The sequence below is a fragment of the Anas acuta genome, chromosome Z (assembly GCF_963932015.1).
Source record: "Anas acuta chromosome Z, bAnaAcu1.1, whole genome shotgun sequence".
NCBI classification, from domain to species: domain Eukaryota; kingdom Metazoa; phylum Chordata; class Aves; order Anseriformes; family Anatidae; genus Anas; species Anas acuta.
In genome coordinates this window covers 16,059,272-16,083,490 of record NC_089017.1, presented here as the reverse complement: position 1 = coordinate 16,083,490, position 24,219 = coordinate 16,059,272, and the positions used below count along the sequence as shown (strand labels likewise).

General features: G+C 39.7%; 1 protein-coding gene across 1 annotated transcript; it reads left to right on the top strand.

Annotated features, from left to right (window-relative positions):
* Positions 1-262: 262 nt before the first annotated feature.
* On the top strand, positions 263-24,219 carry DEPDC1B (DEP domain containing 1B). The gene is made up of 11 exons (XM_068666758.1): positions 263-432; positions 799-1,064; positions 7,139-7,274; positions 9,118-9,245; positions 10,028-10,158; positions 12,214-12,261; positions 12,685-12,825; positions 20,403-20,569; positions 21,500-21,676; positions 22,339-22,524; positions 22,824-24,219. Exons 1-11 carry the CDS (start codon positions 385-387, stop codon positions 22,983-22,985), a joined length of 1,590 nt encoding a protein of 529 aa, XP_068522859.1. The 5' UTR covers positions 263-384; the 3' UTR covers positions 22,986-24,219.

The following is a 24,219-nucleotide window of genomic DNA, read 5'->3' as shown; positions in this document are numbered from 1 at the left end:
CGCTCTGAGGGAAGCCGAGCCGCCCCGCTGACGGGCGCTGCCAGGAGCCGCCCTGCCCCGCAACCGCCATTTCCCCCCTCCACCTCAGTGTGTGTGTGTGTGTGGTGAGGGCGGAGGGGGGGGGAGAGGAGGGAGCCGTTACGCCCAGCCCCGCCCCCTCCCCAGGCGGGGCACGGCGGTGTCCGCCTCCACCAATCCGAGGCGGCGGTGCGTTGTCACGTGGGGCGGCGGCCGCCCAATGAGAAAAGGCGGCTGCCGGCAGGCCGGGATTCAAACGGCCGGCGGGCGCGGCGCGTGCGGCCGGTGGCTCCCCAGGGGACGGCGCTGCCCGGCCCGGCCGCACCCCCCTCACCCCTCACACCCAGCCCCAGCCCCAGCCCCAGCATGTCGGCGCGGCTGGTGGGACCCGGGCCCTACCGCGCTACGCGGCTGGTGAGTGGGCGCCCCCCGGGATCCGCTGCGGGCTCTGGGGGGGTCTCCCTCCCCGCCCAGGGGTGTGTGGGGGTCTCCCGGGAGGAGATTTAAAGCCCTAAAATGGGAAAATGGGGGAGGGGGGGGGGGTTAAAGGTGCGGCTGTGGGCAGCACGGGGCTGTGAGTTCCCCTGTTGCCCCTCTTATGTTCCTACATCTCGGCTATTTAAAGCAGAGCTTCGCGTTTCTGAGCGCTTGCCAGCACAGATGATCCAAAAGCAGGCGCTGCCCCATTCACACCCGCCTGAAACCTCAGCTCCTTCCACCAGCCCAAGTGTTTCCCGTGCAGCACCCCCCTTAACGGGCTGCTTTGTTCCCCTCTCGCAGTGGAACGAGATCATCGAGCTCTTCCGCGCCGCGATGCCCCTGCGGAAGCACCGGTGCCGCTTCAAAAGCTACGAGCGTTGCTTCAAAGCCTCGGAGGCCGTGGACTGCTTGCACGAGCTGCTCGGCTCCAACCAGAACTTCGGCCCCGAAGTGACTCGCGGTCAGACGGTTAAGCTGCTTAAAAAGTTCCTGAAAAACCACGTTATTGAAGACATCAAAGGAAGATGGGGCAAAGAGGACTTCCAAGATGATGGCCATTTGTACAGGTAAGCCTATAGATGATGACTCTGCAAAACATAGGTTTTATGAATACATTAATAACTTACGTTATTAGTCTTGCAAATATTTTTGAGAAATGCTGTTGCAATGGTATTAGTGTTTTATTTCCTTTCTTTCCTCTTAAAGGCATTTGTCTCCCTAGTGATGACAAGGGTCAGATTTAATGTTTGATTTCTATTTAAAAAATACTTTTAGGGGACTTTCAACTTGATTTCATGTGATGAATACTAGCAAAAGCTTTTGCAGCTTTTAGAAGGTGGTGACTTCTGTTTGCTGCTGATAAACATCAGGTTTGTTGGTGACTGAAACTCTGTGTGAAAAAGGTACTGATGAAAGTCAGGATGGCACTGAGCACCCAACCCCACCCATAGCTACTTTGTACTAAGTTTCTATTCCTTCTGAGAGAAGAGAGAGACATCTGAAGTTAAAAGTTATTCATAACAATGTTTGTTTTTTTTGTATACCTTGGGTCATCAATGTATCATTTAGATATTTTTTGAAACTGAGAAATTGTTATTTGCTCATGTTTAAAGGAGATTGTTTACCCTTCTTACTTGTGGTTTGTCAAGAGAAAAACAATTTTATTTGTGATGAAAGCTCAGCGTTGGAGGCTGTTCTCTGACCTCTTACTACTTCAGTTAAGGCTTGGGTGTTAAGAAGTTGCAGGTTCCAAATTTGTACTTTCTGTTGTTGTTCTGTTCAGTAGTGTTAAAATTAGCATTAGCCCAAGCATGGGTGTGTCACTTATATTGTGATGAGTCTTTTGAGGTAGCAGGAGCTCTCTTCATGCAGATCTGTAAGGAAAATAGGTAAACAATAATGGTACACTTCTACTTGCTAGTCCTATTCTTACAGATTTTTTTGTATTAATAGTTTGTAATGATTTTTTATACCTACTTCTTTTAACCTAATACATGGAAAAGCAAGTCTTTCATTTCATGTAAACACAGATTTTTGTTTTGATTTGCGATTTTAACTAATCTGTTTGCAAAATGATGCCGGAGCTTTTTTGCTTTGCTGTGCACCTGTACTGTGACATCACTCATTTAGCTCCATAAAGGGGAATTCAATGTAAGCAATAGTAAAGGGAAATGTTAAATTCTGAAATTTGACACTCAACTTCTAAGGACCCGGTGACATGTAGATACTTAGGAAGAGACTTTCTTGGATGAACTTGTCAAAATATTTTCCATTTACAAATGATATGCTGCTCATTAAGTTTATGAGCTGAAAATGACTGCAGGCTGGGTGGGGACTCTGTTAAGTATTGTGTGTTGTCCTCTTAAACTCTCCTCTTGCCATCTGTTTATGGCTCCCGTAGGAGGGGATAGTTCAGGTAATCATTGACTGGTTGAGGTTGGAAGACAGGCATAGAGAACAAGCTGTAGGGATTCTGACTCCAGCTTGAAGTTAAGATCTAAGGTTAAATGTGAGGGTGTGATGTGGGCATCTTGCTGGTTTAAACAGAAATGGAAAAGCAGCTGCCTCTTAAGCTACAGATCACCTTCTGCTGGGAAGATGAGCAGAGGATAGTAACATAAAAATCCTCAGAGGGACAGAGGACAGAGATTGATATCACATTTCTCATCGTACTGGTTTGGTGGTTCTAGGGGTTATGTTCATGAAATGAAATAGACTGCAAACTTGGTTGTATGGATAACTTCAGGTGTGTATTTGAGCAGTAGTACTGAGGAAGAAGAGGGGGAGAGTAAGGGGAGGGCACAGGTTGCTGCTTGTACAAACAACCTTTATTGCTTATACAAACAATCCTTTGGTTGTTTGTACAAACAATTCTTACTGGTTGCACAAACAATCCTTTAGAAGAAGAATGGAATGCTTTCATTTAAAGCAACATTTGATGTGGAAACAGTAGGACAAATGAATAATAATTGATGTCCTCTGGTGTTTCATGTTAGTACTGGGCAATAGACTGATTCCAAGCTTATCTTAGATCTTACGAATTCTAGCTTTAGCTTTTATTTTCTTAGAGAGCTTTCACAAGCTTTGCTTCACTGGACTTGTCAGTCTTCTGTTACTTCTAATACTTGCTCCCAAGTAATGACAGTATCTGTGAAGATGCACTCTAATCCTTTCAATGTCCTCCAGTCCATTCTCTGTAGGATCCATATTCCTTATGGATTTTATCCTCCAGGTGAGGACTGTTGATTAGCCACCAACATTCAAACTGTCCTCAAATTGGAAGAAGCTCAGGTAAAGCAGTGTACAAATAAAACTTAAAACATTCAGATATAAGTCTGCTTGCAGATAAAGAAATAAAAGAACTACTTATTTAGTCTGTTTATGCTAGTATTCTTGCATGCCTGCTTCCAAGATTAGGTCTTTATGAAAGCTGTGCAGGGAAAAAAACTTCTAATGCAGTACAATGTACCTTCCATTTTTTTTTTTTTGAAACTTTTGAGGGTTCTGTTTCTACTTGTTTTTGCTGCCCTGAGTAAATCAGGGACAAGTAAGTTGTGAGGAGAAAGTTTAGAGATTGTGAACCTAAGGGTTGTACCACGTGGGGGATGCAAATATAGCTTTTGTAGACCTGGTGGCTTCCTTTGATCTTTTTACCACAGCATAGGTTTCATCCACTGATAGCTTATGTTCTGGTGTGAAGTATTTTATTCTTTCTACCAGTGTTCTGTATCTGATTCTGTAAACTGATAAATGTGACACAAACAGAACATTCTCGTACTTGTGTTGTACATTACTAGCTCTTCATTCAAAATTGAAAAGGTGGCAGTCTGACATTTTGAATATTAAGGTGTCCTGCAAACACAGACTCAGGGTTTTCACTGACCATCACTTCCTTTTCTTTCTCCCATCCCCCAGTCTTTGAAGGACAGAAAAGCAGTGTGTGTTCTGAAATATTATTAAAATGATTAGTCATTGGTTGAGCTCATTCTGATAGATCTGTTACTGGTTCCGTGTATTTCCTAGCCCAGTCCTGCTCTCTGCTCTTTTTAGGGCATCTTTATCTGCACAGAGGTGTTGTGTCTGTTGTTTTATCTTTTTTTTTTTTTTTAAATGATGCCATACATGTTGAATATTGTTTCCTTTCTTCACAGACTTTGACTCCCTTTTGTCAAAAGATAAAATTTTTTTTTCTGAATTTAATTGTATTTATATATACAACTATATTTTGCTATATATCTACATCCTGTGTAATGGATGGTGGTGTTTTTGGGGGGTTATTTTTTTGGGATATAATCATGACTTATTCAAATTTTGTTTATTTCTTCTTTGTATTTTCAGCCATGACTTCTATGAGGTCACTGTAGGAGTTGGGTGAATTATCTCTACGCCTTTCATTCTATGTTCTGCCTAACATTCTGCTATTAGACAAGAGAGCTCTTTGGTGATAACTACCTTAACTTTTTTCTCCACTTCCCTTTCAAAAGGCAACTAAGTGATGAACTGAATAGTAAGATATTTTAAAAATAAATTTGTATACCTTTCATGCATTTTTGAATAGAAGCCAGCTTTTTTTTTTCCACCACTCATGATGCATAAATAAAATATGTAAGCTAATCATATTTTTGATCTTTCTGTGTTTAAGTATTAAAACATGCTTTTTTTCCTGTTTTTGGAACTAAACATCATTCTTCCAGAACGCTTTTACTCACCTATTGAATGTCCTGGCAGCTCCCTCTGGTGGACATCCCCAATGTTAATTTTTTAAATGCGTGTCTCACCATGTTCTCAGTAGCAATGCAAGGAGCTTTCAGTTCTGTTGGTGTAATCCTTACTCTTTAAAGCTTGATGTACTCAACATCTTTTCTTTATATTTCTATGCTAATTGACTGTAGCTGCAATTGTACTCTGCAGAGATGTGTCACTGGAAACAAGGTAGTTGAATCTTTCCTTAATTTCTTGTGCAACTGTGGTTGTCCTTTGTTATTCACTCCATTAAAAAAAACAAAACATAAAACAGATGTTGCCAAATGTTTGGCTGAGAATGTTAGAAAACTATTAAATGCAAGTGGGAAAATTATTATGGCTTCTAAAATAAGTGAAGGCTGTCTGTGAGTCTGACCTACTGGCTCAGTATAGTCTATAACAATGATACGCTACAGTTTTGGAAGCTTTCAGGCTTTACATTTCTTGGAATCGGAGCAATTGTATTAAAATCAAACGGGTCAGTACATGTGCACTACTAGTAAACCTCTGGGAATTCATCTGTGGCATGTTACGCCATCAATTCAAGGTTAGTTGACATTGCCTTTACTCTAGACACAAACAAGTAGCTTTATTTCTTCCTTCTCTAGACTTATAAGACTAGTATTGCTGGATGAAAAACATGTCAATCTTGGCATGCTCCCCAGGTATTAGCTCTTAGCTAATGTTATTTTATTAAACATAAAACCAGAGGCTTTTCACTGGGCGTCCAAAAGCTTTGCTCTATCTGCACCTTGCTGTCATACCTGAAAAAGAGGAATGCACGTACTTTTCTGGTTGTAAGAACTCATTCCTTTACTGATGATTCTTTGAGGAAGTGGGGTAGCAAGTGATAAAGCTAGAAGTTACAATGAACTTGAAGGAAAAGAGGAAACTACTGAGAATACTGTAAAGCAAAGGAAAAAGACAACAGATGTTATAGCCTTAAACTCTAACAAATAATTGTTAAAAAAAAAAAAATTAAATTAACACAACTGAACATCTTCTGTAATGTACTTTTAAAAGACAAAGTAAATTTCCAGGAAAGATGCTTCCTACCCTGCCTCTGGGTTTGTCATAAGTGATACCTCCCTGTGATACAGAGATTTTCTTGAAGAGCTTTGTTGAACATAGCAAATGGGCTCAGTGTTGTGTAGTTAAAACCATAAGGAGTTTAACCCATGCAGTATATTGCTACTGGACTAATAAAACTACAAGACAAATCTAATTTGAAAACTAATAGAATGTTGGAACTGCCTTGAGAGAGCTGGGGTTAAATTTTAGAGAGATTTTGAGCATGGGAAGCTTTCTGTTAGGATATGAATGTACGCTATGCAGTGGTGTACAGGCTCTTGTTGCCATAAGCATCCTTTACATTCTGATCAAGGGAATGAGGGAGGCAGAAGCAATTTCTTGAAGCGTGAGGAAACTCAGGTTCTAAAACATAGAAGTGCAGGTAAATGAGATCTGCTTATAAAGAATGTTATGAAACAGATTTTTCTTTCTGATGTGTTGCCATTTATTCCTTTGTATGTGCTCTGGCCTAGTTTTGGAGGTAATTTAATTCTGGTCAAGTTGAAGATGGTGGCTGAGTTTAATGTGATTTGGAGTTGTTTGTTTTCCAATATCTGCAAGAGCTAGCTTATTTTTTTTTCTGCCAATTTCAAGTTACTTCTTGAATTGCCTTTAATGGCAAATGATCTTCCTGCACAAACAGCTGGAAAAATACTCCAGAACTGCTGCATATGGTCTTTGCATAGAAAGCATGTAGACATAGAAGAACATGGTAATGTGGACAAAACTTTGTATAGACACTTGCATGCATTCTAATTAAATCCAAGTGTTAATCAGATGACTTAGTCATCACAGAATGGTTTGGGTTGGAAGGGACTGTAAAGACCATTTAATTTCAACCCCTCTGCCATGGGCAGGGACACCTCCCACTAGACCAGGTTGCAGAAAGTGCCATCCTGCCTGGGCCTTGCTTATGTGCTTTAGGACATACATGCTAGCAGTGTACATCATGTGAGGGAAATCTATCTACCGCTTTTTCAGCAGAATCAGCACCTTTTAGGTAAGACCAGGGTCAGTTGTTGAAGTATAAGCAGCTGGTGCTACTTAAGACATGCTGGGAGATCAAATGTCCACCCAAGTCTTTCAGATATGTCATGGGCTGTACAAAGGACTTGAACTACTCTGGAGCAACACAGGGAGGCTAAATGAGATATCTTAAGATGTCTGAACTTTTATTCAACACCTGTCTTGAGGCAAGTAAGTTGCATTGTGCACCTCTAAGGCTTTTGCTGTGTTTACACATGTGAAGGTCTAGTACATGGTTTTACATTGATAAATACTGAATAGTGTGGAGTTCAGAAGCTTTAAAAGTGTTCTCTAATTACAGATTTCCTCCTTCCTCACCTCTGAAGCCATACCCAAAGAAACCTTCATATGGAAAGGAAGTCATCAAATTTCCAGATTGGAATGAAACGAAGGTTGGCGTTTCCCAAGAACACATCCCGGTGAAATCTGTCACAATGGTAAGATATTCAGTTTTCATTTCCCCAGACATATGCATGTTTGGAAAGCAATTTCAACCAATGATTTCTTCATTGTGGCACAGAATATTTGGTTATAGATTTAAATGTAAAATACTTTTATTTTAAATGTATGTGAAATGAAGTTGTTCGTAATTATTTGCTCAGGATGTTGGTTTTAAGTTTTCTTTCTGCTACAGACTGTAATATCCTTGGCATCCTAAATTCAGCACTGTTGCATTTACCAATATGTTTACCTCTCAGTTTGCTCTAATTCCAGTAACACATCTAAGCATCTGTTAACAAAATAGTTCCTTTAACATCATCTACAATGTAACTCCTATTCAAATCCTTCATGTAGCAAAATATATACAGTATTACTCCCTTTCTAGCTACTGTAAAGTTGTTGGTAATTCAACAACTTCAATTTCTTTTTTTTTTTTAAAAAAAGAAATACAGTTTTGTTGTCAGCGTTTTTTGAGCTTGGAGAATCATTGTACTCTGTGTTTATTTGGTTTGACCCAAACCAAATTTTGCAGCTTTTGCAAAGTTATTGAAAAAAATTTGCTTTTATGAGTAAAATTAAATTGTATAACTTCTTACTAATTTGACATCCTAAAAGTATAGGCCTCCAGCGTTACCTTTGCTTTAAACTTCGAGTTTAAAGCAGTGTTCACATCCTTTTTGTAAACTGCTGGGATTTCTTTTATAACCTTGGCCTTTTTATTAATGCTATTCAGTGCAGGGCTTTAGCTTTGGATTTCTTGGAGATCTGTTTGGAAAAGTAGTTCCTACTATTCTCCTGGACATCTAGAGGTCCTGAATAAACGTCTGTTCCCTGAAAAGGATTATTGCCCTGATAAGAGTTAGCAAAGGTATGCCTATCTACATCTGTTTTGGATATGACAGCATGAAATCTGGCATAGCTCAAAAGAGCATATTCATTGGCAGATTTGGTTAATACACAGGACTATAACTTGAAGAAACTGTGGCAGAGGAATAAGGTTGCTTCTGCTGGCTGCCTTATAAAAAAAGGTGTAGTTTCCAGTAGAAGGGTGAAGTGGCCAGGTAATTGGACGTGGTTTAAGCAAACCATAAATTGCTGCAGCATCAATCAGAGCACTTATTGTCTACATGTGAATCGATAGACATAGACCTTGGTAGTGAAATTCTGATATGGAAATCCAGATATCAATTTCAGAGGGTGTTATTTCAAACTAGCTCTTGTCTGTCACTTCATGACACGACTAGTGGTTGGAGTAATTAGGTGTGTTCCTGGAGTGCATTTTGTGGCTTAGTTGTAATCACAAGGAATACTGTTAATGTGATCTAGGATGGTTGTGATGCAAGTCAAAGCACATTAACCAGGAATGATCCAGAGCTCTGCTTTAAGGTATGTTGCTGACACAATTTGTATTGTGTGTGTACACAATGAGGCATCGATGTCAATCTTCAAGCTTCAGGCTGGGATCTGAATGCTGAGTAAAGAGTTGCACAGGCTTTCATTCTTGTTTTTGCTTTCCTGTTATAATGGTGGAATGGTGGTTAAAAACAAGTGACTTGAACTGGTTTTAATCAGGGCCAGGTTCTGAAGAGAGGACTAGGCACTATTGACTCCTGAGTTTTAATGGTCAGTGATGTGATTTTTCCGCTTTGGAGATGTTATATAAAAGAGAAAATATGTTGAACATCAGTGAAACCTAAATACTTGCATTCTGGAGATTTTGCTAGAACTTAAGAATAACTAGATCACTTGCAATAGGAAACATGCTCTACCACAAATGTTATACTGTTTAATATTTGAAAAATCATCAGCTAATGAGAAGTTTTTTTCTTCTGATTTTAGAACTCTGAAATGTGGTACAAGCGTCACAGTATAGCTATAGGGGAAGTACCAGCATGCAAACTTGTTCTCCGTAGGGAGTTAACACAAGCACATATAGAAGAGATATGGAAGTCTATGACTTTGTCAAGGTGAGCATACTTGTTAGTCATTTGCTGATAGAGTAAGACTGTATAGCATGCGATGTACAGGATGCGACTGTATAGTATAGTATATTGTTTGCCTTCTCTAGCGGTACTTATAGTTTCATCCATTGATGTTTCATTAATGTCATTAAAGTCATAGTGGCTAGACTAACTATACCACCTGTTATTTGTCTATCAAATTCAGCAGATAACTTCCATAAGGAAACTGTTTAATACTTCCTGATTTTTTCTTTCCTGTTGTAGTATATAAGTCCTTTTATTGTGTGGGCTTGTTTTGTTTAATCACATTTTTGCTAATCTTTTTTTTTTGTGCAACTGAAACACTCTTGTATAGGTATGATACCATGACACCGTTTAATGACAAATATAATACTCAATATAAGAAACATAGCATCTGAGTACAGAAAGCTTTCAAATATTTATTACACATTTCAGAATGAATATCTTATGCAAAATTGAGGGCTTTACTTTAGAATATTATTTTTCCTCCTGCAAAAATATACATTAGTTATTTGTACACCGCAGTTGAGTCTTTACTAACGTGTTCTTTTTATCAAGGCCTGGCACACCATCTCTGTAACAAACCTGATCTGGTGCAGTAGCATAGAAATTTAAATGATTGGAGAATAGATGTCTAAATTCTATATCCTCTACATGTTCGTGATCAAGACAATGGAAAGAATACTCTTTCAAAACTATATATTGTAATACTATGTTTACCTCTTTCAGATCAGATGTACATACTATGTGTTTATGTATTTTTGCAGACTACAAAAGGTCTTGGGTTTGAATTCACTGGATGAAGTGTTGGACACAAAGCTTGTCAATTCAAAGCATATTGTCCAAAATGCATACAATGTCAATAAGCAAGGCATTGTCATTTTAGAAGACAAGTCAAGTGAGTATTTTAGAAATTTTCACTTTTTTATATTGTAGTTTATTGGTTTAAGGAAAGAAACAACATTAATTCTAATCTATGCTAACATGTAGCATCTTTAGAAGTGGTTATACAAACATACTTTTTACTGAGTTACATAGTCAGTTTTTAGTGACTATGCTATGGTCCAAATAATAAAGATCAGTGTTTATTCTTCCATATTTACTCTTGAACATATCCCTGCTTTAGTAGTTGTATTAGATTTATGTGGCAATGCATTGGTAGCAGAGGAGCTACCAGGGTGGCCAGTGAGAGCAAAGCCCAGCAGCTGCCCCATGTTAGCCAAGAGCTGGCTCCAAAAGGTTCCTGTTGCTGGCCAGAGCTGATCCAGTCAGTGACACTGGTTGGGCATCTGGGAGAACAGATTTAGGAAAGGGAGAGAAAAAAACACCTGCTGTGCTACCAGCACTTGGAGAGTGGAGTGAGAACCAGAGAAACAACCCCACAGACACCAAGGAGGAGGTGTATGTGTTCCAGGTGCTATAGCAGAATTTTTCTGGCATCCTGTAGTGGAGAGGCCCATGGTGGAGCAGGCTGTCCTGCCCACTGTGGTGTACCACAGTAGAAGATATTTCCACACTGCAGCCCATGGAGGTGCCCTTGGTGGAGCATGAGGTCTAGTGGGAGTGGCAGTCTATGGGGGACCCATGCTGTAGTGGTTCACTACTGAAAGATGGACCCATACTGAAACAGTTCTTTAAGAGCTGCTGCTTGTGGGAAGCCCACATACATGTAGGATCAGTTTCGGTAGGACAGCATGCCTTGTGAGGGACCCCATGGTAAAGCAGAAGGAGAGTCGGGGCAAGGAGTGGCAGAGACAAAGCACAATGGTCTGTTGCCCCTGTTCCCCTGTCCCGCTGTGTGTGTGTGTGGGGGAAAGGAGGTACAAAAGGGTGGTTGAGGGGAAAAGTGTTTTTCATTTTTCACTGCTCTAGTCTGTTATTAGCAATAGGCAATAAATTACATTAATCTCCCTTAATCTGAGGCTGTTTTGCCTGTGATGGTAATCCATGAGCAATCTCCTTGTCCTTATTTCAACCCTTGATCCCTTTTCTATTGTATATTTTCCTCCTCTCCTTTTGGGGAGGGGGAAGTGAGAGTGTCATGTGGTGAGCTTAACTACTTACCTGTGTGAAACCACCACATCAGCATTGAAAGAATGAAAGAGCAGCAAGTTTTCACTTACAAGGGTAAGGATATTTTTCATCTGAAGCCAACTTTGTCAAACTAGGCTGAAGAACTCTGACCTTGTATGGAGTGTATGAAGTCTAACCTGAATTGGAGTGTCTACATAAAGGCAATGTTTAGTAAAAACTGAGAAGGCATCAAAATACACACAGAGGAGTTTAGACCTTTTCATTTTTGAGCTTTCATTCAACGTGTTTTGAAACTAGCACCAAGTTTAAAACTACTTTGCTCATCAGGGAGAGATGAAAGCACTTCTTTTGTGATAGGTTACTGAAAATGTTACCACCTTGTTTTCCATGAGATCTCGAGAGAAGTGAAGTATCCGGTAGGAACCTGACTTGGTTTGTGGAAATAAACAACTCTAGATCATATACATGTCCATTTTCCAAACAATTGAAGCACTTCAAGATATTATCCTCTATCTTCCCCTTGTCTGAAATGACAGAACTGAATGTGTAAGTGCTATTCACCATCTTCAGTGCTAAATAAGCAACTTATTGTAATGCAGTACTGAAGATGTAGTTAGAAGGCGTTTGTCTAACTTTTTACAAGGCACAGTAAGGAGTTACTATGTGATTGGTTTTGCTGATTGAGCTGTACAAGCAGTAGTGTAACTGATACTGAGTACTGAAAGTGCTATAGTATAGATCCAGTTCAAACTATATGATGGACATATTTATATATTCAGGAATAATATACTTTTGCAATCAATCTACGTATAGGAGTAACACAATGAATTTTCAGTTTCACTATTATCTTAGAGTTTGTTTAACAAGTGTCTCGGATTTTTTAACCTTTTTATTTCTCTGTGTCTTTCCCCCTATGCAGAGGACCTACCTCACTGGATATTGTCAGCAATGAAATGCCTAGCAAATTGTAAGTAAATGGGAAAATTACAAGTAAAATGGAAAAATATTAAAAGCCCATTAAAAAAATCAACTGAACTGACTGACTGTTCCTTTACCACTTTATCATATATAATTTATATTCACAGTCAGTATTTGCTCTGATCCTGGCCTTGAAAGCGAAGTTGGAAAAGAATATTGAGCATATTTTCTACTGACAATGCAGTTTATTTCCATGAAATGTGTAAAGATTCTATTTATATTATTTCATATCTACTCATATTTCTTTTATGTGTACTTTCACTAGATCTATTGGAAATATAAGGAAAAAGTTTTCTTGAATAGCTTGTTTAAGCTTTTGTTTTTCTGCTAGGATTTGCATTTATATGGTCTGGAATAGAAACTACTGACCTGGTTGGTAGCTGCAAATTAACTGTCTTTTTCTTTTTTTTAGGGCCAAGCTGCTCAGATTTGAAGCAGCCTACATATTCAGGATTTGAAAGAGATGTCTTCAAGACTATAGTGGACTACTTTGGCCAGATGAAAGAACCACTTCTCACATTTAATTTTTTTGATATTTTTGTTTGTGTGTTAGGTAAGTGGTCTTGGTTTTAACAAAAAATATATTCTTTTGAATTAACACCTTGAGATTAATTTGCCATAATCAAAATAGCATCACAGTTTATTTCGCTAGAACCTGTCCATTCAATGTATAAAACAGTTTACTATTTAAAGTAATTTCATATCCCAAAACTGTTTACTCTTCTATTTTTGATTACATTATATTTTTGATTACATTAAGACTCCTAAACTAATTTTTAAAGGCCTTTAGTCATTGCTTAACACTGCCACACCTAACAGATAAATATTGATTAAATGATGGAATTTAGATTAAAAATTAGGGCTATAAGGACTGTTTTTAACCCTAGCAATGTGATACGTGAGGGAAATTAGCATCCTTCAATGCTTCAATTTAGACATTAACTCACTCTAGTGCTTTAAAGAAAGAACAGTGTAATTTTTAACTACAACTTTTTAAGGCTTGACATAGCAGATTCACCTACCCTGTAGCCCAATGAGACACAGTAAGTACGAAAATATTTGATTACATTTTGTTTGTGTTTCAGGAAAGAACAAATTCTGAGTTAAAAAGGAAACATACTTTGTAGCATGCCATTTTTCTGAGCTTTTATAGTAATCAGGGAATAACATTGCATTTAATAAACTTTGGTGTTGAAAAAATTCAGAATAATTGCGTTGACTAACTGCTAAGGTTATATACCACTCTTTCAGTAAGTACAGAGACTTGTCAGTTATTGTTAAAGTGGTTTGCGTTTTAATACTTTGTTAGTATCTAGTTGACAATCTTGCTTCAAATTGAATATAGTTTGACTTTCATATTAGACAATAGATATTCTTGGTAATATCCTTAAAAATTCTTTCCAGCCTACTTTGTTTTGTTTAGACTCCTTATTTAGCCAATAGAGGGAGGTCAAGAAGACAATTCAGCTTCCTGTCGTGGAGCCTAACTCTCCTTTTTGCACTCAAAACTGCTTGGAACTAGCAGTAAGAAACCAAATAAGGGGCCCAACTTAAATGCCTCTATGCAAATGTATGTTCTGGAGCCCCCAGCACAAGAAGGAGGTTGATCTGTTAGTGTGGGTCCAGGGTAGGGCCACAAAGATGATCAGAGGGCTGGAGAACCTCTCCTACAAATAAAGGCTGAGAGAGCTGGGGCTGTTCAGTCTACAGAAGTAAGGGTTCCAGAGTGACTTCTTTGCAACTAAAAGAGGGGAGATTTAGATTAGAGGTTAAGAGGAAATTCTTCCCTCAGAGAGTGGTGAGGCACGGGAACAGGTTGCCTGGAAAGGTTGTGGATTCCCAATCCCTGTAGGTGTGCAAGGCCAGGTTAGATGAGGTCCTGGGCAACCTGATCTAGTGGGTGGTGTCCCTGCCTATGGCAGGGGAGTTGAAACTTGGTGATCTTTGAGGTCCCTTCTAAACCAAGCCATTTGATGATTCTACGAAATGCACATAGTACGGGGAGTAAATAAGGTGAACTGGAGGCGTGCATATAATTGCTGGGCTGTGGTCTGGTAAAAATGATAGGAAGCCTGTATGGATGAAGAAGGAGCTCCTGGCCAAACTCAAACACAAAAAGAAAGCTTATACAGGGTAGAAGCAAGGACAGAGTCTGGGAGGAGTACAGCGGTATTATCTAAGCAGCCAGAGATCAGGTTAGGAAAGATGAAGCAGTGATATTAAATATGGCCAGGGCTGTCAAAGGTAACAAGAAAATCTATAGGTATGTCAGGAAAGGAAGACTAGTGGGAATGTGGGCACCCTCAAGAAGGAAACAGGAGACTGGGTTACCTGGGACGTGGTTACCTGGGATATGGAGAATGCTGAGGTACTGAATGACTTCTTTGCCTCAATCTTCGCTTCCAGGTTATCTAGCCACACTACCCAAGTCACAGAATCCAAAGGCAGGGACTGGGCGAATGAAGAACTGCCCACTGTAGGAGAAGTTCAGGTTCAAGACCAGATTAGGAACTTAAAGGTGCACAAGTGAATGGGACCCGATGAGATGCATCTGATGGAACTGGTGGATGTAGTGGCCAAGCCACCATCTATCATATTTGAGAAGTCGTGGCAGTCTGGTGATGTTCTCAGGGATTGGAAAAGGCAAAATCATAACTCACTTTAAAAGGGGGAAAATAAGAAGACGTGGGGGAACTACAGGCCTGTCAGTCTCACCTCTGTGCCAGGCAAGGTCATGGAGTAGATCCTCCTGGAAACTGCTAAGGCACGCTTAGAACAGAGGTTGCAGGACAGCCAGCATGGCTTCATGTCAGCAATGGCAAATCATGTGTAATAAACTTGGTGGCCTTCTGTGACAGGATTACAGCATTGGTGGATAGGGGAAGAGCAACTGATGTCATCTACCTGGACTTGTGCAAAGAACTTGGCACTGTCTTACACAACATCCTTGTCTCCATTTGGGGGAGAGGTGCATTTGGTGGATGGAACACTCCGGATAAAAAATTGGCTGGATGGTCACACTGAGTTCTGCTCAACAGTTTGATATTCAAGTGGAGACCAATGACAAATAGTGTTCCTCGGGGGTCTGTGGTGGAACTGGTATTATCTTTGTTACTGATGTGGACAGGGGGATGGAGGGCATCTTCAGCAGGTTCGCCAATGACACCAAGCGGTGTGGTGTGGTCAACACACTTGGAGGAAAGGGATGTGGATGTCATTCATAGGGACCTGGACAGATGTGAGAGGTGGACCTGCAAGAACCTCATGAGGTTCAACAAGGCCAAGTGCAAGGTCCTGCATTGGGTCCTAGCAATCCCAAGCACAAATACAGGCTGGATAGAAAATGGGGTGAGAGCAGCCCTGAGAAGGGCTTGGGGGTGTTGGTTGGTAGAAAAGTGGAACATGAATGAGCTAGCAATGTCTGCTTGCAGCCCAGGGTACAGATGGCTTTCTGGGCTGCATCAAAAGAACTGGCCAGTAGGGGCCCCAGGTGATTGTCCCCTTCCTCTGCTCTTGAGAGACCATACCTAGAGTACTGTGTTAGCTTTGAGGCCCCAGCAAAACAAGGACATGGACTCATTGGAGTGAGCTCAGGAGGAGTGCCACGAAGATAATCAGAGGGCTGGAGCACCTCTACTGTGAAGACAGGCTGAGGGAGTTGAGGTGGTTCAGCCTGGAGAAGAGAAGGCTCCAGGGAAACATCATAGCTTCCATACCTGGAAGAGGGCCTACAGGAAAGCTGAGGAGGGACTCCTTGTCAGGGAGTGGAGTGATAGGACAAGGGGGAATGGCTTTAAACTAACTGAGGGTTGGCTTAGATTAGATATAAGAAAGACATTCTTTACTCAGAAGGTGGTAAATACTAGGACAGATTGCCCAAGAAGCTGTGGGTGCCCCATCCCTGGAGGTGTTCAAGGCCTGGCTGGATGGGGCCTTGAGCAACCTAGTGTGGATGGAGGTGTCCCTTCCCATGGTAGGTCAGAACTGGGATCTTTAAAGGTCCCTTCAAACCCAAACCATTCTGTGAAGTAAAAGATGAAAATATGTGATTTATCTTGCTAACAAGGTTATCTCTAATGACTTGCATTCTTTCTTCTGAGACTAGAGCTGGGTTTCTTGGTTGGGTGAGGAGGGATATTCTTTTTGAGCTGAGAGAGAGGGGAGTTTGGGGTTCTGCCTACTACATAACACAGTCCTCACTCAGCAGTGAGGCTAAGGTACGGACCCTTACGAAGCTGTAGGTAGGTGTAGAGGATAATGCACACTGCACAGTACTCTCCTGTGTAAGTGTCGGTGGTGACTTGCTAGTATTGAGTGCTGCCTCTGAAGCAGTAATTGCTTAGCAACCTGTGCATTTACAAATCATGGAAAAACAGATCCATATTTGTGACTGTATTCTTTAATGTAGCATGACTTTCAAAACTGGCAATAATTTTCAGTCTTAAGAAATCTATGTGCAAGGATTTCAGTCTTCAAGTTGTTGATTTTTGATATTGGAATTGATAATAGAATTGCAGCCTTTCTACAAGGTTTATTGTTCTTCCTTCAGTGTGTAAATTTTTTGTTTAATGGAAGACTTTCATCTAGCCAAACTACTGTTAGCAGATTATTATTTTTAGTCATTGATGTAGCTATGAAGTGACTTTTTTGTATATGTTTAAAAGCTTTATGTTAAAGTTTGAGAACTCTTTGTAGAAGTCACAGGTGTCTTGTGTGACCGCGTTTCACTCACTGCTCATTTTGAGTGAAGTGACTGTCTAGAGCAATTCTCCAAGATGAATGCTGAAATAGCATTCAAACTAGCTAAGGAAATATGACCAAGGTGTCGGTGGTCATTGTCAGTGATCATCAGGTATTTAACTAATTTAATGAGATTAAACTTACTCTGCATAGGTTGTAATGATTCTGTATGTATGATTCTATATGTATAAATCTCATTATGATCATTATTATTTCTTGGATTCCTCTTCTAAATGTAGGCACCAGTGTATATGCCAAAGCTTCCTTTGAATTTAGAAAAAGTTTTGCTTTGAAAATGCAATTAACTATAGTTAACTTACCATTCTTTGTTGGGAATACTGTCTGTTTTGCTTAATGTGTTTATTCTATTGTATATTTCATTTTTAAATAACGAACAACTTCCTCTTCTTACACTGTGTGGAAATGATTGGCACAGTACATGAGGGGACAGCAGTGAATGTTGTTCATATTGAACAACAGTGTATCCCATCACATCATTAAGTAAATTGACAAGGTACAGGCTAATAAGTTTACAGTAGAATAGATCTGAAACCGGCTAAATTGCTTGGCTCAAAGGATTGTGATCAGTGGCATGAAGTCTACCTGTGGATCAGTCACTAGGCAGTACACTGCGGTGGGAGGGCAGGGAATTGGAACACTGCTGGTAATGGTTATTAACACTTCATTAATGACCTGGGACAGCATGTCCCTGTTTGGGACAGCATATGCCCTAAGCAAGTTTGCATATGACGTGGAAGAGCAATTAATGTAGCAGGAGGTTGTACTGTCACTCTGAAGGGCCCAGCAGGCTGAAGAAATATCTCATGATCAAGAAAGGGAAATGCCTGGTGGTCTTCTGAGGAGGATTAACTACGTGCCAGATACATGCAGTGGGTAACTGGGTTCCAAGCAAGTTTTCAGAGAAGGACTTGGTAGTCCAGGTGGATATCAATGTGGCCAAGAGCTAGCAACGTGTCCTTGTGGCAAAGTATTAGCTGCATTAAGAGCTGCCATCAGGCTGAAAAAGCCGATTTTTACTCTATAGTCATCACTGGTGAGTGAGTCCAGTGACGGTCCACAAAGACGACTGATTATGGGATTGAAGCATCTGTTATACTGGGAAGGCTGAGAGCAAGGACTGAATAAGATCCCTCCCTGAAGCCTTCTCTTAATGTGTATATAACCCTGATGTAGGGTGGGGTAAAGAAGAGGGGACCAGGCTTTTATTAGTGATATCCAATAGAAGAATTAGACAATGGGCACAAATGCAAATTTAGGAAATTCCACTTATACTTGTGAACATAGCTTTTTTTAATCTGAAAGAAGTGTCAAAGTGGCAAAAGTTTCACCGAGAGGCTGTGGAACTTCAAGCTATGAAGCGAGTCAAAACCTGACTGGTTGTAATCATTGGCTTTATGCTGTAGGTGACCCTGCTTTTAGTGGAAGGAGAGGTCTAGAAAATCTCCACAGGTGCCATGTGCCACCCAGTATCAACTATTCCATAACTATATGGAAAAGGTGCATTTCTGTTGTCTTATTCCTTTTTTTTTTTATGGAAAATTAGTGTTGGTCTTCAGTCTGGGCTTATATAGCAAGGTTTTGGTGCAAGAGGGGCTGCCAGGGTGGCCTCTGTGAGCAGAGCCCAGCAGCTACCCCATGTCAGAGCAGAGTCAGCTCCAGTTGGCTCCAAAAGGGACCTGCTGCTGGCCAGACACTGGTTGGGCCTCTCGGTGATCAGGCTGAAGGAAGGAGAAAAAACAACTGCTGCATAACAGAAGCTGGGAGAGAGGGTTGAGAACCAGCGCTGCAGCCCCCAGGCCATTGCAGCAGGAGGGCAGGAGGTGCTGCAGGCAGGCAGCAGCAGTTCCCCTGCGGGCTGTGCAGGGAGAAGCCCCTGGTGGAGCAGGCTGTCCCCCTGCAGCCCATGGGTCCCACATGGAGCAGATCTCCACGCTGCAGCCCCCCCATGGGTGGAGGAGCCCCCGGTGGAGCAGGTGGATGTGGCCTGGAGGAGGCTGCGGCCCATGGAGAGCCCCCGCAGGAGCAGGCCCCGGGCCAGAGCTACAGCCCATGGAGAGGAGCCCACGCAGGAGCAGGGGGTCTGGGGGGAGCTGCCGCCCACCTGTGGGGCACCCGTGCTGGAGCAGTTTGCTCCTGGGGGATGGATGGACCCCGTGGGACGGAGCTGTGTGGGAGCAGGTCTTGAAGAGCTGCTGCCTGTGGGCAGCCACCACAGGCTCAGTTGGGGAAGTACAGCATCCATGGGAGGGGGTCCCCATGGGGAGCACAGGCAGAGAGGGACCATGAAGGAGTGGAGGAGACGAAGCATCAGGGACTGACTGCAGTCACCATTCTTCTGGACCACTTAGGGGAAAGACATAGAAGAGAATGGATGGAGGGGCAGGAAAATGTTTTCAGTTTGCTTTTAGTTCTCACTGCTCTAGTCTGTTAGTAATAGGCAATAAATTGCATTAATCTCCCTTATGCTGAATATGTTTTGCCAGTGACAGTAATTCATGAGCGATCTTCCTGTCCTTATTTTAAGTTTTATCTTTCCACTGTATTTTCTCTTCCTCTTCCTTTGAGGAGGGGGAGTGAGAGAGCCATGTGGTGGAGCCTAGCTAGCTATCAGTGTGAAACCATAGTCAATCAGATATTTTTCTTCTGACAGCAGATGTTTTTCTTCTGGCAGCTGTTCTAATCTGATACTAGTTCAATTTAAGCAAATGTCTAGTACATGCTTCCTTCACTGAGCCTTGGAATGAGCCTTAGAAACCCAAAAGAGGATGATATTTTGAAGTTAAAACCTATTTATAGGTGCATAAACTACCTCCAGATTTTACTATGTGTATCCAATCTTCAAATTTATCTTGTGTGCTTACACTATTTTTTTCACAATTTTCACAAGAGTTTAAGTAGAATTAGAACACAAATTCAACTTATACAGGTCTGAGGGACATGCCAGTATCATCATTGTTGTTAATGAAGTATGAGAACATGTTTTGTTTGGGTTTGCAGGTTGTTGCACCAGACAACTATTTTTATACAGTTGCTACATCTGTGCATACATCTCAGCCATATTCAGATCTCAGTGTCATAAATAAGCAAAGGATGAACTAAAACATTGTAGCTCATATTTGCTAGTATCTGCAGCTTTGGGTTATGATAATTAATATTTTCTAATGTATCGGAATGTAGTCTTGTAAATACTTAAAGTGAGTAGTGTGAAGTGAGTCCAGTTCTAGGAATATATTTCTAGACTATTTGGGGAATGAAGTTGTGAGTATGTGGGGAAGGAATTTAGAGATGGATTTGAAAGTGCTGTATTAAATTTTAAGGAAAATCGTAATTGAGAAATGTTTCCATATTTCCTGATCTTGTATAAACCAGGTCTGTTGCAAAAACACAGCAAGGCTGTAGAAGCTCTCCAAATATCTTGTCTCCTGCTGCCACCGGAAAATCGGAGGAAACTACAGCTGTTGGTGAGGATGATGGCAAGAATTAGCTTTAACCAAGATTTGCCACCTCTTTCTGAATCAGTGAGGACCAGAACCTTGGTAAGTATAGTGGAAGGCAGAAAGTTGGAAAAGGCTTTTGAAATAGAACAGATAAAATATTCTTACTAGAGAGTATGTACAAAGGACAGCTTGCTTATTTGATGAATAACTTTTCTAGTCTTTTTGCTAACTTTCAAGTCTTCTGCATGGAGTAGGACAACAGAAAACTTGGCTGGAGAGCCAGTCCATAAAAATCCTATAGTAGCATTCAGAAATCCAAATTTGCTTCATAGCAATTAAGAGTTTAATAATGAATGGTATTTGATTAAAATAATTAAATTATTGACTGCTAAAGTTATAATTTAATTAACTTTAAATTGTACTTGATTAAAATAATTACATTATAATCTAAATGTTATTTTTAGAAGTGAATCCTTTACAATCCTTTACAACTACTTTGTATTAAGTTTTAATTTAGTGGTGTAATCTATGACACAATACAGAACAACTTGTGTGCTGGCAGTGCTTAAAAGGTCAAGTGACTGGTGCATAGCCAGAAGACTTGTAACTGAACACTTTGGTATGAGATTACATGTACTAAGCTGGATATGAAGTTTGGATTTGAAAATAATGGCATCAGGTTTTCCTTATGGTGTGCAACTTTTGTTCAATTGCTGTGTTAAAATCTTGCAAATATATTTGCTCTGTCTAAATGGAAAAGCAGTGTGGAATGCCTATTTGATGAAGTCTTGAGAATAAAATGGAATTCAGCCATTTTATGCCAAAAATCAAGAGTTAGATTATGTTTATGGGGCAAGAGCCATTTTCAGTCCACGCAGCGTCTCAATACATAATGCACTTTTTTAACTGATGCATTAAAAGTATGGTAAGCATAGTGCTTTTAATCTTTTTTTTTAAATATCTCTTTTTTAAGACAACTTATTTTTCTCCGTAAACAGAAAAATATACAATAATGATGTTTTTTTCCAGATGGTTCAGGCATTTTCCCGTTGCATTCTTTGCTCTAAAGATGAAATGGACTTGGATGAACTGCTTGCTGCTAAACTAGTATCTTTTCTCATGGACAATTATCAGGAGATCTTAAGTGTTCCTTCTTCCTTGAAATCATCTATAGAGGAACATGTTGTACATGTCCAAAGAGTCCAAGTAGGTGTCAAGTAGAAAAAAAATCTTGTCTCTGTGCTTATGCTTTCTGGTCTTCAGTTGATCTTACAGATCAACAAGACAGATCTAACACTTTGTTCTGTCTCTGCTAGCATTTGAAGAGCTAATTAATTCAGAATGCTGATACTCAATCATAACAACATGTTTAAATGAAACTATGCTGATCCTGAATGACGCAATGACTAAAAGACAAAAACTCTTAAATATGTTGCTATCTTGGTCTTCTTGGTCTGCATCATCTTCTCCAGGAATGGAATCCCAATCTTGTAGAGCCATCCATACTTGCTCAACTTTTTTATAACTTTATTTCTTTTTCCTGGTGCCATATTTTGTTTTGTTTAAATCTGCTTTCTAGTTCAGCCATTTTTTTTACTGAAATAGTAAGTCATTTGTGACTTTTTCAGAGTTACATGGACTTCCTTGGTATCTTGTTATTTTTTTTGACTTGCTAGCACTTGCTCAAGTAGTGCAGGAGATAAGTAGAATTTGTTGTGTCTTGTCCTTTTCCATTTAATGTCTGTGAATAACATTTAATGACTTTAATGACAAAAATGACTTTATTAATCCATAAATGATGGACAACTTGATTAGGCCGGTTTTTGCAAATTTGTTGCAGAGAACAGCTCTTTTTCCTCTTTTTACAGATAAAATATACTGGGGCTGACACTGATGCAACTTTTCCTGCTCCATCTTTTTGTCACCAAATCAGCACAGATGAGTTTGAATACCAAAGGGCTACTGGCTCTCAAGAACCACTGGCAGCTTTATTGGAAGAAATAGCAATGAACAAAGAAATATCTGTGAAAGACAAGAAGAAGAAGCTCAAACAAGTAAATAATTCTTCCTCAGTCTTTACTGACTTTTTAAAACTTCTTTATGAGGACTTAGGTTTAAAGTATTGAAGGCAAATATAGAGGTTGAAAATAATAAATATTTGGGCAATTAAACTGCTGTTTAATTGTTTTTAATAGAGGTACTGTAATGAATCAAGCCATATTGGAAAATATCAGTTAATTTTCTGTATAGAGAGTCTGATAGAGGAATTTTCTTGCTCTGTAAATGGAGGTGACATTGTTTAATAAGCCAAGTGTTAGTGAATTTTTCATTTTAAATTAATGTGTTTTTCTAGTTTCAGAAATCTTACCCTGAAGTGTATAAAGAACGATTTCCTACCCCTGAAACTGAAGCAGTACTATTTCCTGAAAAATCTAAACAGAAACCACCAATTTTGATGTGGGCCTTAAAAAAGCCTTTTCAACCATTTCACAGAACCAGAAGCTTTCGGATGTGAACGGTTTGTAATACATCATCGAACTGAGTCAGAACATATCAGTCAATCTTATGCAAAAGGAGCCTAAGCAACATGTAATTAACTCACTAAAAAAAAAAAAAAGAGTATTGGGGATATTGTTGAGACTGTATTTAAAAAAAAAAGGTCAAAAGAAGAGGAAAGTATTGAGGAGTTAGAAATGTGAACCAATATCAGTATTTTTGTAAAACACTTTTAAAATGTTTTGTATTTTTTTAAAAACTCGATGATTAACTTACATGGGTGATAAGGTACACTTTCAGTAGTTTATTTCAAGGTCTAAATGTATTTGTGTAATATTGTTGTTAGTGAGCAGCATTTTTTTCTGAAGATGAATCTCTTATGTAAACTAGTTGGCCTTTATTCACGAGTAGCTTGAGAAATTCGTATTATGTACAGAAGTGAATAAGTATGAAACACTGGATTTTTTGATAATGTGTACGCTAGCCTAGTGTTCTTAATATGTAAGGTTTATTTCAGAAAACTGTAAAGACTCAATTTTAATTCTTATGATGCATTATAGCTTGACCCAACTCCTGTTGAAGTTCCATGGATTTCACTATTGCAGACCTAGTCTGTTAATCAACCCAGTCTTTTAACTCTTTTCCATAACTCTTACTAAATATTGCTGGACAAAAATTTGATGCCGGTCCAATAGAACACATTTTCAGAGAAAAATCTGAAGCCTTACATTTCTTATGTTTAATGATTTCATTTGTTTTACATTATGAAACCTATTGTACTGTGTATACCTTGATTGTGACAGCACCTCTGAGCAACTAAAGCATTAATGTTTTCAGGTATTTACTTAGTGATAGTTTCAGGTTATCCATAAGAGTTCTAAAGAACAATATATCATACCTTACTGAATGTCACAAAGTTTATGCAATAGAGAAGATATCTGACATCTCAAAAACTATGTCTGAAATTCTAATAAGCAGCAAGGTGGTTATCGTGGAATGAAACAGTGAGCATTTTCACTTTGCTAACCCCCTAACCAGTCAATAAGCTTTAAGATGTATATTGTGAGGTTGCTGACTTAGCAGACTGCAATGTTTCTCAGGTATAGTGCTTTTGATGAACAGTGTGTTTTTCCATGATCTGTCTTCATACTTGGACTTCATATCAGTAATCATTATTTAGACAAGAGTGATACAAAAGAACTTTGTTCTTGTTTGATATTAAGAAAATATTAATATTAAAATTAGACTGAGGC

Excerpts from the sequence above, each read along its gene's own strand:
- DEPDC1B (XM_068666758.1), top strand. The coding sequence starts at position 385 with ATGTCGGCGCGGCTGGTGGGACCCGGGCCCTACCGCGCTACGCGGCTG. Across the intron at positions 20,570-21,499 it reads CAGTGAGGACCAGAACCTTG|ATGGTTCAGGCATTTTCCCG; the intron begins GTAAGTATAGTG and ends GTTTTTTTCCAG. Across the intron at positions 22,525-22,823 it reads AGAAGAAGAAGCTCAAACAA|TTTCAGAAATCTTACCCTGA; the intron begins GTAAATAATTCT and ends GTGTTTTTCTAG.